The sequence below is a fragment of the Bos indicus x Bos taurus genome, chromosome 15 (genome assembly GCF_003369695.1).
Source record: "Bos indicus x Bos taurus breed Angus x Brahman F1 hybrid chromosome 15, Bos_hybrid_MaternalHap_v2.0, whole genome shotgun sequence".
Lineage (NCBI taxonomy): Eukaryota > Metazoa > Chordata > Mammalia > Artiodactyla > Bovidae > Bos > Bos indicus x Bos taurus.
The window spans coordinates 66,383,787-66,398,617 of NC_040090.1; the positions used below are offsets into that span (position 1 = coordinate 66,383,787).

A 14,831-nucleotide genomic window follows, 5' to 3' on the forward strand; every position below is an offset into this window, starting at 1 on the left:
AATAAATATTTACTGTAAAGCAATTATTCTCCAATTAAAAATTAATTAATTAAAAAAATAAACACTAAGCTATTTCAAATGAACAAAGATTTGAGGAAGGCCATTAGGACAGTAAACTGTATTTTTTACTTTTCAACTTTCTTGGCTATTTTTTGCTTTTCTCTATTATCTAAGATTATACCTGTTAAACTCTTATGAGAGTTCTAACTCAGAGGAAAAGCAAAGTAAAGAAGCAGGAATCAGGTAGACACCAAAACAATGAAAACGATTTAGTCACAGAAAGCAATCAGGTTACATTACTTCTAGTCAATAAGTAAAATGGACCTTGAATAAAGTGAGGGAACAGTGGTAAACTTAATTTAAAATTAGGGAATCATTCAACCATTTGAAAAATAATTAGTGATCACTTATATAAAGTTCCCAATGCTAGTTACTATGGGGAATACAGAGAAAAATAAGGATGATCTCTGTCCTCCAGAAGTTTGTTATCTGTGTAATTTTTATAATTATTGAGTAATAAACATCTCTAGTTCAGGGCAGAACTGCTTATTTCTTTAACATACTTTTATTATCATTTCTCCTTAAAAGGTAGAAAGTGTTTATTTAAAATATCTTTTAAATGGGAGAGTGGAAGTAAAACACATCTTTAATATATACCTTTAATGAAACAATGTCGACACCAATTTTACAAACCAAAACTTCCAAATCCCATTACCTTTTCTCTTGATCATCCAAGTTCTTCTTATCTGCATAGATTTCTGCATAGAGCAATGCGGTAAAATGAGCAGCACAAGACTGAGCTACTTTGGCAACCTCTAGATAATTTAACTCCAGCCAGAAAGCATCATCAAAAACTGTTCCTGAAGAAGGTCTAAAGAAAAAATTTAAATATAGTCATGTCCATTTCTTTGACTTACATACCAAAAGTAAGTTGATATAGAATACAATGGTAGCGAATGCTAGTTAAAACGAAAATTACATTCAAATAACCAAAAACCACATATCCCCAATATATAACAATAAACACCTAAAATAACATAGCTAAAGAGTTCCAGCACTTTTTTTGGATCACATACCTATTAGAAAATCTGATAAAAGCTATGGGCCATCATCCCATAAAAATTTGAGGTTCATACTTGCCCCCCACTGAGGGATCCATGGACCATAGGCTAAGAATAGGCTATGCAGTATACAGTAAAAATACATACACAAGTGTTTTTAAATGATCAATTTAATGAAAATATTGTTTCTTCTAAGACACATTTACATGTCTTTCTATTGCAGTTAATTTTCTTCTGAGCTAATTGCCTAGGTTGAGGTTATTTAACAAAAATCTTCCACGGTGATAACAGTAGGCCTAACCGGAAGGGATGACATTATCTTTCTCAAAACAATTTCATAGAAATCTGACAAAGCAGTAGTTAAGAAAATTGGTATTAAAGCAGGAAACTAGCTAAGTTCAAATCCAGCTGGATTACCTACTACAAGCTGTATGAATTTTGGCAAATTAACCTCTTAAGCCTCAGTTTCTTCATTTGCAAAACCAGGAAACAATATATACCTCAGAGAACAGCTATAATGAGCAAATAATGCTTACAAAGCTGATGAATAAAGTGCCTATCACATAGCCAAGACTTAACTATTGCTATTCTGAGAAACCAGTCCATCCATCCTAAAGGAAATCAGTCCTGAGTGTTCACTGGAAGGATTGATGTTGAAGCTGAAACTCCAATACTTTGGCCACCTGATGCGAAGAGCTACTCATCTGAAAGAAACCTGATGCTGGGAAAGATTGAGGCGAGAGGAGAAGGGGACGACAGAGCATGAGATGGTTGGATGGCATCACCGATTCAATGGACATAAGTTTGAGTAAACTCCGGAAGTTGGTGATGGACAGGGAGGCCTGGCATGGTATAGTCCATGGGGTCACAAAGAGCTGGACACGACTGAGCGACTGAACTGAACTGATTCTGAGAAACATGAACCTGAACTCAAGTCCTTATGCTTTATTCTATGTCCCAGCCGTATTCTCTCAAGAATCTTAAGGCCTTATTTAGAATAAAAACTTAATATTGAGAAATTTTATCTTCTTGAAGGCTAACCAAAGTAAATACTACTCTAACTCAATGGTAAATATAAAATGAATAATTCAGAGGTGAAGCTGCATCCCAGCACTGAGAAAAGAGATGCTGCCAGTTAAAGTTTTGAACAGTTTTTCTCACAAGAGGATTCGATACAAAACAATATAGTGAATCAGTAACTTTCTAACCAGAAACACAGACACCGAAAGGCCTAACACTTCTTTTTCTAAGCATGAGATAGCAAGGATGAAGAGGATACAGGGGGAGTAAATTTTTAAGATGTAAACGCATTTCGGTCAAAAAAATTTTCCAAATTCCACTACCAATTTTTTATTTTTCTCTCACTATTCCCTCTCATTCTTTATCAGTCACTGCCACTACCACCGTACAAACTAATGAGACATCAATGCCTACCTATTCAAGTCATAGGCCTACTACATTATTTCTTTAAGGTTCTGGTCAACTCTGGAGCAGTACAAATCTGTCAACCATCCTCTCTATCAATTCCTGTACTCATTGTTAAACATCTCAAAAAAAAAATTAATAGGAACAAAAATACTGAATTATAAAGCAATTTATCAGAATCAAGAAAATAAACACTGCTATAGACAGTATTACTATATAGAAGCACAGATTTTGAGGACCATGTTACACAGTAAAGAAACTTGTGCTTCATAATAAAGATAAATAAAGGAACTTTTTTACATAATTCTAACTACTTTTGAGACAAAAGTAAAGAAAAAAGTTAAAAGGAGCAATGCAACTAAAAGTAACCTGGAAAATCACTATTCCTTTTCCATTACTATAAATGAAATAAACTAAAGCCCCCAAAGACTGAATGATTTAGCAAAGATAACACTGTTACTATTATAGTTGGGGCTAGAATTCAGTGCTCAGTCGCTCGTTGTGTCCGACTCTTTGTGACCCCAAGGACAGTAGCCTGCCAGGCTCCTCTGTCCATGGAATTCTCCGGGCAAGAATGCTGGAGAGGGTTGCCATTTCCTTCTCCAAGAATTCAGAGTTCCTACAGTATTCAAAGTCTTGTAATTTATCTTGTAATAACTATACTGGAAAATAATCTGAAAAAAAAAATACATATACATAACTAAATCACTTTGCTGAACACCAGAAACTAACACAATATTATAAATTAACTATACTTCACTTAAAAAAGTATTGAGAGTTCCTGACATTGATTTCACCAAAGCTCCACCCTGAATATGGATTTATTCATATGGATTTATTTCAAGGAGATATAAGCACCACACATACTAAATACAGCACCTTGCAACAGCATTACCTCAAATAATCATGTTAAAATTCAGTCAGCAATAACAAGTTACACTTCTAAATACCCAAACTCAAGAACCAGTAGTCACATTACCTCTTTTGTCTCCTCATGTAGTCCACAACAGCAAGCATCGTTCTTTGTGATTTTTTATCCACATGGCATCGAAAAAAGTGCTCTGACTCTGACAAAGAAAGAGATGTCCCATCAGTCCCAGACAGGTGTGCTTAGGCGTCCTCTTCCTTTTGTCTGGGATTGTCTCCCTCTACACTATAAGGTTCTAGCACAAAACAGGCTCTTAATAAATATGAATCAACAAATGGAATTTAATGACATTTCTTTTTCTTTTAAAAGCAACTATATGCTTATTAAGAATTTAACTGTAATTTATATTTTATTTCTGAAGAGGACTAATTCATTGATTTAGTTAGGACTTTTTAATGTACTAGGTAGGTGCTCAGTTTACAATGGTATAAGAAAGACTATTTCTGACCAAATGGAACTCAACGACTAGCCTAAGACACTCTTAACATAGTGTGATGTGTGTAATGATAGAGAAAGTTTAGAATACCAGAGAGGCATATAAAAAAATAACTCTGAACAAGAAGAGTTTCACAGAAAAGAATGGTATCTGAAAAACTAATGTTTCATTTGGAGAGGAAGAAAGAATAGTGTTCCAGACAACAGTAAGATGGCTGAAACAAGAACTAACATGGAGGATTTACTGAAAGATTTCACTGTATTGAACCACAAAGCTGGAAAGCAGCTGTGGACAAAGAAAAATAGATGGACTAACGTTATTTATAACACAGAACTCCCAGGATTTGGTAATCAGATGAGACATGTGAGAAAGGTTTCAGGCTTAAACCACTGCATGCTCTTTCCTGAAAGGAGGAGGCTGGGGGACGGAGGTAAAGATGATAAATTTACCTTCGGACTACATTCAAATGAAGGCAGTGAGACTTACAGACACCAGAAAAGAAACTATTTGATAGACATCTATATATTTTCCAATAGTAGATTTTACATGTGAAATTTAAACTTTAATTTACAACAATAAAAATATTGGCATAAAATAAAACTGGCCGGTTTTATGTTTGAAAGGCTATAGCACAAACATGCATAAACAACTGATAAAGATGAAAAAAAGTCTTAGTCAACTGTACTGGTCTTGAAGTACAGTATGTGAATTTGTACCTAGTTTTATGTTTGTACATAAAATACATTAATAATACATATTCAGGGCGTATTAATCTGTAAGTTAACATCACAGATCTATAAATCTTTTCCTTTTCTCAAATTTAGGTTTGAAAAACTGACCAACAATGAGCCCTCAACAATGTATTGATGCTATTGTTTAGTTGCTAAGTCACGACTGACTCTTTTGCGACACCGTGAACTATATATAGCCCACCAGGCTCCTCTCTCCATAAAATTTACCAGGCAAGAATACTGGAGTGTGTTGCCATTTGCTTTTCCAGGGAATCTTCCCAACCCAGGGATCGAATTCACATCTCCTGCATTGTCAGGCAGATTCTTTACCACTGAGCCACTAAGGAAGCCCATGCGAATTCTCCTGCATTGTCAGGCAGATTCTTTACCACTGAGCCACCAAGGAAGCCCATGCGTATTCAATTCTTGGTTTAACTTCTCCTTAATAACCTCTCAGCATGGGAGATACTTCTTATACAACAGCATGGAAGGAGGGTAAGTTATAAAAGTTTAAGGAAAACATAGTCCAATTTTTCTTTAAAAACAAAACTAATATATATGCCAAATGTTAATTGTAGTAATCCCAGATCACAGAACTATGAGTAATTCTGGCAGCAATAAGCACAGTGTTTAATATGCACTAAATACTCAATCAGTTGCTCCATTAATATTAGTCTATATTTAATGAGAGGGTACTATGCATTAAGTATTATCCTAGGTGTTTTACACACAATATTTCATAGAAAACTTGTTACAACTTTTAACTCCATTTTACAGATGGCAGAATAGATGTTTAGAGGTTATGAGATTAAGCCTACAAAATGCCTTGATGGGACTCAAACAATATCTTTCTCTAGAACTGAGACTTTAACAGTATGAAGTTGAGAAATTTAACAGAATACCTGAATCCAAATTTGCAGGGGTTGTGGATCGGCTTGTTTGTGAAGGGTGTTTGAAACAGCTAGTGAAAAATCCCTGAATGTGTGTAGAAAGGAGATTTCTCCATGATTCATCTGTATCTTGTAGTAGAATATCATGAATCAAGTATGGAAGCACAGTCTGACAAAAGTCAGTTTTCACCTAAAATATACAAACATATCCAGTCAATAGTTTTGAGTAAAAACATTTTACTTAAAATATTCATTCCCTGTTAATGACATAAGTCATGAACTCTATATACTACTAAAAAATATACAAAAAAAATATGTACCAGGTAGTGTTGTTTTTTTTAATCAAACTAACCTAGAATATCTATATAGAACATATATGTCACACTGAAGTAGTTCATTTCCAGTTGAAGCTATTTGCATATAATGAAATAGGATATTGCTTACAAATAAAATTACTATGTGACTATTGTAAAAAATACTTGATATGTGAAAAGTGTTACTAATAATTGATTTGACAAAGGGGAAAATGAGGATCAACATTTAAGAAAAAAAGCTGAAAATAGGATTTTAGCACTTTTTCTACATAGAATGAAGAGCTCTAACAGTCATGTTTAAAAGTTTACATTTTTAATAAACCCTAATTTCAGAGCTGACTGTGGCTCAGATCATGAACTCCTTATTGCAACACTCAGGCTTAAATTAAAAAAGGTAGGGAAAAACACTAGGCCATTTAGGTATGACCTAAATCACATGCATTATGATTATATACTGGAAGTGACAAATAGATTCAAGAGATTAGATCTGATAGATATTGTGCCTGAAGAACTATGGACAGAGGTTTGTGACATTATACAGGAGGCAGTGATCAAAACCACCTCCAAGAAAAAGAAATGCAAATAGGCAAAATGGTTATCTGAGGAGGTCTTACAAACAGCTGAGAAAAGAAGACAAGCAAAAGGCAAAGGACAAAAGGAAAGATATACCCATCTGAATGAAGAATTTCAAGAATAGCAAGAAGAGATAAGAAAGCCTTCCCCAGTGATCAATCCAGAGAAATAGAGGAAAACAAGAGAATGGGGAAAAAATCATGGCATCCAGTCCCATCACTTCATGGCAAACAGACGGGGGAAAAATGGAAACTGTGACAGACTTTATTTTCTTTGGCTCCCAAATCACTGCGGACGGTGACCGCAGTCATGAAATTAAAAGACGCCTGCCCCTTGGAAGAAAAGCTATGAAAAACCTAGACAGCATATTAAAAAGCAGAGACATCGCGTTGCTGACAAAGGTCCATATAATCAAAGCGAGAGCTGGACCATAAGGAAGTCTGAACACCAAAAAATTGATACTTTTGAATTGTGATGCTGGAGTAGTCTCTGGAGAGACCCTTAGACAGTAAGGAGATTTAAACAGTCAACCCTAAAGGAAATCAACCCTGAATATCCATTTGAAATACTGATGCTAAAGCTGAGGCACCAATACTTTGGCCATCTGATGTGAAGAGCCAACTCATTAGAAAAGACCTTGTTACTGGTAAAGATTGAGAGCAGGAGGAGAAGGACAGGATGAGATGGTTGGATGGAATCATCAACTCAATGGACATGAGTCTAAGCAAACTGCAAGACACAGTGAAGAACAGGGAAGACTGGCGTGTTGCAGTTCATGGGGTTGCAAAGACTGGGTCAGTGACTGAACAACAATAACAAAGAAAGCATGTCACAGATTTGATGCAGAAAAAGCTTTTGACACCCATTTACGATTTAAAAAAAAAAAAAACAACACACAAAAACTCTCCAGGAAGCAGGAATAGAGGGAACCTACCTCAACCTAATAAAGGCCATGTACGACAAAACCAAAACTAACATCACACTCAACAGTGAAAAACTGAAAACATTTTCTCTAAGATCAGAAACAAGATGAGGATGTCTACTCTTGCCATTTTTATTCAGCATAGTTTTGGAAGTCCTAGCCATAGCAATCAGAGAAAAAAAAAAAGAAAAGAAATCCAAATTGGAAAAGAAGAGGTGAAACAGTACTGTTGTCAGGTGACATGATACTATACATCAGATCAGATCAGATCAGTCGCTCAGTCGTGTCCGACTCTTTGAGACCCCATGAATCGCAGCACGCCAGGCCTCCCTGTCCATCACCAACTCCTGGAGTTCACTCAGACTCACATCCATCGAGTCAGTGATGCCATCCAGCCATCTCATCCTCTGTCATCCCCTTCTCCTCTTGCCCTCAATCCCTCCCAGCATCAGAGTCTTTTCCAATGAGTCAACTCTTCGCATGAGGTGGCCCAAGTACTGGAGTTTCAGCTTTAGCATCATTCCTTCCAAAGAAATCCCAGGGCTGATCTTCTTCAGAATGGACTGATTGGATCTCCTTGCAGTCCAAGGGACTCTCAAGAGTCTTCTCCAACACCACAGTTCAAGAGCATCAATTCTTCGGCGCTCAGCCTTCTTCACAGTCCAACTCTCACATCCATACATGACCACTGGAAAAACCACATCCTTGACTAGATGAACCTCTGTTGGCAAAGTAATGTCTCTGCTTTTGAATATGCTATCTAGGTGGTCATAACTTTCCTTCCAAAGAGTAAGGGTCTTTTAATTTCATGGCTGCAGTCACCATCTGTAGTGATTCTGGAGCCCAGAAAAATAAAGTCTGACACTATTTCCATTGTTTTCCCATCTATTTCCCATGAAGTGATGGGACCAGATGCCATAATCTTTGTTTTCTGAATGTTGAGCTTTAAGCCAACTTTTTCACTCTCCACTTTCACTTTCATCAAGAGGCTTCTGAGTTCCTCTTCACTTTCTGCCATAAGGGTGGTGTCATCTGCATATCTGAGGTTATTGATATTTCTCCCAGCAATCTTGATTCCAGCTTGTGTTTCTTCCAGTCCAGCGTTTCTCATGGTGTACTCTGCATATAAGTTAAATAAGCGGGGTGACAATATACAGCCTTGACGAACTCCTTTTCCTATTTGGAACCAGTCTGTTGTTCCATGTCCAGTTCGAACTGTTGCTTCCTGACGGGCATACACATTTCTCAAGAGGCAGGTCAGGTGGTCTGGTATTCCCATCTCTTGAAGAATTTTCCACAGTTTACTGTGATCCACACAGTCAAAGGCTTTGGTATAGTCAATAAAGCAGAAATAGATGTTTTTCTGGAACTCTCTTGCTTTTTCCATGATCCAGCAGTTGTTGGCAATTTGATCTCTGGTTCCTCTGCCTTTTCTAAAACCAGCTTGAACATCAGGAAGTTCACGGTTCACATATTGCTGAAGTCTGGCTTGGAGAATTTTGAGCATTACTTTACTAGCGTGTGAGATGAGTGCAATTGTGCGGTGGTTTGAGCATTCTTTGGCATTGCCTTTCTTTGGGATTGGAATGAAAACTGACCTTTTCCAGAAATGCAAATCAAAACTACAATGAGGTATCACCTCAAACAGTCAGGATGGCCATCATCAAAAAACGTACAAACAATAAGTGTGGCCTCCTACACTATGGGGTGGAATATAAGTTGGTATAGTCAATTGGAGAATAGTATGGAGGTTCCTTAAAAAACTAAAAACAGAGCTACCATATGATTCTGAAAGCCCACTCCTGGACATATTTATCCAGAGAAAACTATAATTCGAAACAACACATGCACTGCAATGTTCACTGCAGCATTATTTACAACAGCCAGGACATGGAAGCAACCTAAATGTCTATCAACAGAGGAACAGATAAAGAAGATGTGGTACATATATATACAATAGAATTTTACTTGGCCATAAAAAGAACAAAATAATGATATTTGCAGCAACCTGGATGGACCCAAAGATTGTCAGACTGAGTGACTTAAGTCAGAGAAAGGTAATATCATAGGTTTTATGTAGAATCTAAAAAAAGGTACACGTGGACTTATTTACGAAATTGAAACAGAGTCACAGATGTAGAATATAATATATGGTTCCAGAACAGGGGGTGGGTATAAACTGGGAAACTGGGACTGACATACACATACTACTATATATAAAACAAATAACTAATAAGGACCTATTGTATAGCACAGGGAACTCTTCTTAATACTCTTTAAAGATCCACATGGGAAAAGAATCTAAAAAAGAGTGGGTACATGTATAACTGGTTCACTTTGCTGTACAGCAGAAATCAACACATCGTAAACCAATTATATTTCAATAAAAATTAAAAAAAAAAAAAAAAAACCATCACAGAAAGTTAATGACAATGACCTCAATAAAAGTAAATTTAAAAAGTTAGAACACACCTTTGGTTAACACAAATAATTTCTAATCATCTGTATTTTAACTATCATTAGTAACATGTTATTTATGACACACCCTTAGAACTCTTCTGAAATGTAGCTACCTCACAGCTGAAAAGTCCTATATAAAAAGATGCTCTGTTGAAGGGGTTCACAACAGCTGAGTATAAGTTATTTTGCATGAAGGTGGTGTGCAATACACAGAACCTTTCTTTATATATAGGCCATGAACATGAACAAAAAAGCAAAATGGAATGGGACAAGCAAAGAAAATTATGATGAGAAAGCTCAAATGAAAAAGCAGAAGTAGAAAGGGTATGAGTCAGACTAATCCTCTTACCTCACACATTGGCTTTAATAACTGAAGAACTTCACTTTTTGTGCCACCACTATTCAAAAAAGCACAAGTCAGTGTCTTTAACCAAATGTCATGATTTTCACTTTGAGGAATCCACAGGCTTGTATCATCCAAGCCTTCTAAAGGATTTTCTTTATCAAGTCTTAGTACTTCTAAAAACTAGAAAAAAGTGATAAGAAAACGTAAATACAGTAACCAGAAACACATTTTATCTTTCCTGTGCCAAACAAATATCTAGGCATAAACAAACACGTTTCCAAATAAAACTGCTGCTGCTGCTGCTAATAAGTCACTTCAGTCGTGTCCGACTCTGTGCGACCCCATAGACGGAAGCCCACCAGGCTCCCCCATCCCTGGGATTCTCCAGGCAAGAACACTGGAGTGGGTTGCCATTCCCTAAAGTGAAGTCGCTCAGTCATGTTTGACTCTTAGTGACCCCATGGTCTACAGCCCACCAGGCTCCTCCATCCATGGGATTTTCCAGTCAAGAGTACTGGAGTGGGGTGCCATTGCATTCTCTGCCAAATAAAACTAAATATAGTTAAAACTAAATCTATATACATCAGTTACTTTTAAAAATTAAAAGACAATTATGCTTATGAAAGGTAGAATCTGGTGAAAATTTACTGATCTAAACAGGAGGAAACTTCTACTCTCAGTTTATTAGTGGTATGTTGAATCACAGACTCTTTGCCTTAAATATGTAACCAGTCCATATCTACCATACAGAACTGATTTCAGGATGAAATGAAATTTTAAAATCTTAAAACTGCAATGTTTAACAGGTTACAATATTCAGTTCACTTCAGTTCCTCAGTCGTGTCTGACTCTTTGCAACCCCATGAACTGCAGCATGGGAAACCTCCCTGTCCATCACCAACTCCTGGAGTTTGCCCAAACTCATGTCCATTGAGTTGTCGATACCATCTAACTATCTCAACCTCTGTCGTCCCCTTCTCCTCCTGCCTTCAATCTTTCCCAACATCAGGGTCTTTTTCAATGAGTCAGTTCTTCACATCAAAGTACTGGAGCTTCAGCTTCAGCATCAGTCCTTTCAATGACTATTCAGGACTGATTTCCTTTATAATAGTTTGTAATTTATAATATTACTTATAATTTTATAATTTATAATATTCAGGAATGATTAATAAGTTTATACTGCCAATAATTTCATTAAGACCAAAATTATATTTATGATACATTATGTTACTGAAGTTAAATTGGTAAAAACTCAATGGCATATTTCTCAGTTGCTTTATGAAAAGAAAGTATTAAAGAATGCTTTAAATAAGCTATAAAATGCTTAGATTAATAAAGTAAAGGTTCTTAAGTCTCTTTCATAGAGTCCTTTCAGTGGAACCTTGTTATGTCTGACATCAACATGAAAAAGGGAGAAATCTAGGTCATCTTAAATTTCACATTAACTTATTATCACAATACCTATAAACCACACCAGGAGCAATGGCTTGTATCTAGTCAAAGAAAGGGGTTTTCCACTCCTTGAAAAAAAAGCCTGTCATTAAGAACTCCTCCTATGCACCCCCAAATCAACCATAATTTCTCTAGGCTACCTCTCTCAGATTTTCCACACTGCCATAACTAAAAATACAAATCCCTTGGATTCAAATTATAGTTGAAATTATTTCCAAAAACATTAAGTGTTAGCATAATTAAGCAATATGACATTCATAGCCCACAGCAAATACCCACTATATTTGGGTATATCAATAAACATTCATTATTTGAGAGACCTTTTTTCTTGATGTTCTAAAAGGCTGTAGATAGATCAGCATGGGATCAGTTGTTGCCTTATAAATATCCCAGAAACGATGTCCAGTTTTCGTGGTTAAAATGCTTTTCAAACAGGTAACAGCTGCTGCTCGCACTTTGACACTGAAAAACACATATAATTCAAACACCACAAAATATATCAATATTAATCTTAATGAATGTGAAGCAACTCCTTATGAAAAAATTAAAACCTTAAATTATATTAGGAAACCTTTGCATTTATTAGGAAATTTTATACCTATAAAATTGGGTAATACCAAACAATTACCAAGCACTTTTTAATATTCCTTTAGTAAACCTGAGTTACTAATCACTGTAACAGCAATTCCTTTCATTCACTATAAGAAAGTTTATGACTTACTATAAATTTAAAAGTCTCATAAAAAGAAATACTTGAAAATAATATTGACTAATGATGAATGAGAATGACAGAATACTAATCACCCACAAAAATATTTTGATAACATTTTCTCTATGAGGAACAAATAATTTGGGGTAACAGAGAATGGAATTTCCCTACAAATGATAACATTATTGTCGAGCAATTTTAAACGAACCGTAAGTGAAAAGCTAGTTGGAATTATTAGGTAAGACTCTATAATCTCTAATAAAAAATTAAAGGTCCTTCTCTTTTTCAAAAAATTAAGAAAAAGGGGACTGTAATACAACAGTACTGAAAATATGATAGCTGACATAAAATGTCTTAAAGCCTGATACTATATATGATAATGAGCTATCAAGTAAAGGCTTAAGTCCTTTTAGGAGTCTCAATTTAAGACATAGAAGCATAAACCCTAAACTTGAATTCATCCTTCATTCTGCTATCTTTCCCTATCTCCTCCAAATTAAATTCATCAGCAGATTCTGCTGCTCTGTGTTAAAAATATCCCCAGGTTCCATTTCATCTTCACTGAAAGTGAAGTGAAAGTCTCATCCAACTCTTTGTGACCCCATGGACCATACATAGCACACCAGGCTCCTCTGTCCATGGAACTCTCCTGGCAAAGATACTGGAGTGGGTTGCCATTTCCTTCTCCAGGGGATCTTCCTGACCCAGGGATCGAACCTGGGTCTCTCGCATTGCAGGCAAATTCTTTACTATTTGAGCCAGCAGGGAAGCCTGCCTTCTGCCACCCTTCCTCTGGACTACTGCAACAGTTTCATAATCAGGCATCCTATTTCCATTTTTGCCCTATCACAAGCCACTTGCCATATAAAAGTCCCAGTAAAAGGATTAGTTGCATCATGATTACACTGCTTAAAACTCCACAGCTTCCTTATGTATTTCAAATAAAATCAAATTTATTAATCAGAATTAGTCAGACCTTTCTAATTTAATTTCACATCATCTTCTTCCACACCAGGCTTTTTCTGATCCTCAAACACATGAAGCTTCTTTCTACTCTAGCTATTCCCTGCCTGGAATGTTTTATTCCTAATCATCTTCCAGTTAATTCCTCAACACTCAGATCCACTAAATTACATTTCCTCACAGAAGCCTTCCATGATTCTGTGAATTCCTTAGTCAACATCCCTTTGTATACCTGAGGTCCCTCAAACATGTAATGATTTTTTTCCTCTTACAAAAAAGACAGGAAAAACAAACTGTACCTATTCCCTGCGGTTCTCAAGTTTAAGTTACACTGGTATTTTTGTGCACCTTTTTCTGAAAAATCAATTGCAAATTACTGTGTAACAAGTGAAACACAAAGCTTGCAAATTTTCTGTGGAAAATCTCTTCAAAATCTGTATCAGATACTTTGAAATATATTTTTTTTAGAATGAGATGAATTAAAAAATGAATAGAAAAATGGCTAAATGTGATAAAATAAGGATAATAATGGCAGAATATAGTAAAAATCTAGGTGGTAATTATATGGGTATTTACTGCAAAATTTTTTCAGTTTCGCTGTATGCTTGAAAATTTTTCTAACAAAATGTTGGGAAGGAAACCATGCCAGCCCTTTCACTGTAACAACAACAATACAAGAGAGAAAGATACATGTCCTTAAAATCAACAATGAAAACATAGCAAGTAGACATTATTGCCAATCATTTATTCCCCAAGAGAAGGAGAGGGTGTTACAGGGAAACAGATGCAAAATAGCTTTTCACCATAGTATGGGAGTTCATGCCTGCTCAGTCATGTCCAATTCTTTGCAACTCCATGGACTGTAGCCCACCAGGCTCCTCTGTCCACAGGATTTCCCAGGCAGGAAGACTGGAGTGGGTTGTCATTTCCTTCTCCAGGGGATCTTCCTGACCCAGGATTGAACCTGCTTCTTCTGCATTGGCAGGTGGATTCTTTACCACTAGGCCACCTGGGAAGCCCTATTCACCTTAGAAACATGCCCAATTGTGGGCAAAAATCGTTTGAACCCAGTCCCCAAAAATGGTGGTGATGAAATGCTCAAATATATCAAAAATAAATCCATTTGACCTTTGAACAACAAGGGTTTGAACTGTATAGATCCACTTATACACAGAGTTTTTTCAATAGCAAATACTATACCATCTGCAGTTGGTTGACTCCTCAGATACAGAACCATGGATAGAGAGCCCCAACTTAAGTATATATGAACCTTCCACTAAGCAAAGCATCCTTACCCTCACGTTGTTCAAGGGTCTGTAAATAATACATAAGTAAGTTAGTGAAGTTGCTCAGTCGTGTCCGACTCTTTGAGACCCCACTGACAATAGCCTGCACCAGGCTCCTCTGTCCATGGGATTTTCTAGGCAAGAGTACTGGAGTGGGTTGCCATTTCCTTCTCCAGGGAATCTTCCCAACCCAGGGACTGAACCGAGGTCTCCCGCATTGTAGACAGACGCTTTACCATCTGCTGCTGCTACTGCTGCTAAGTCACTTCAGTCGTGTTCAACTCTGTGCGACCCCATAGACAGCAGCCCACCAGGCTCCCCTGTCCCTGGGATTC

General features: G+C 36.6%; 1 protein-coding gene across 7 annotated transcripts in view; it reads right to left on the reverse strand.

The window, feature by feature from the left end:
- The window catches only part of ATM (ATM serine/threonine kinase), a 153,422-nt gene that overhangs the window by 59,595 nt on the left and 78,996 nt on the right, over positions 1-14,831 (reverse strand). For all 7 annotated transcript variants that reach the window (XM_027563834.1, XM_027563829.1, XM_027563831.1 and 4 more), the window contains 5 exons: positions 11,859-12,000; positions 10,090-10,266; positions 5,484-5,661; positions 3,466-3,553; positions 716-871 (listed from right to left, as the gene is read on the reverse strand). In XM_027563834.1, coding sequence (XP_027419635.1) covers positions 716-871; positions 3,466-3,553; positions 5,484-5,661; positions 10,090-10,266; positions 11,859-12,000 — 741 coding nt within the window. The remainder of the gene's footprint in view (positions 1-715; positions 872-3,465; positions 3,554-5,483; positions 5,662-10,089; positions 10,267-11,858; positions 12,001-14,831) is intronic.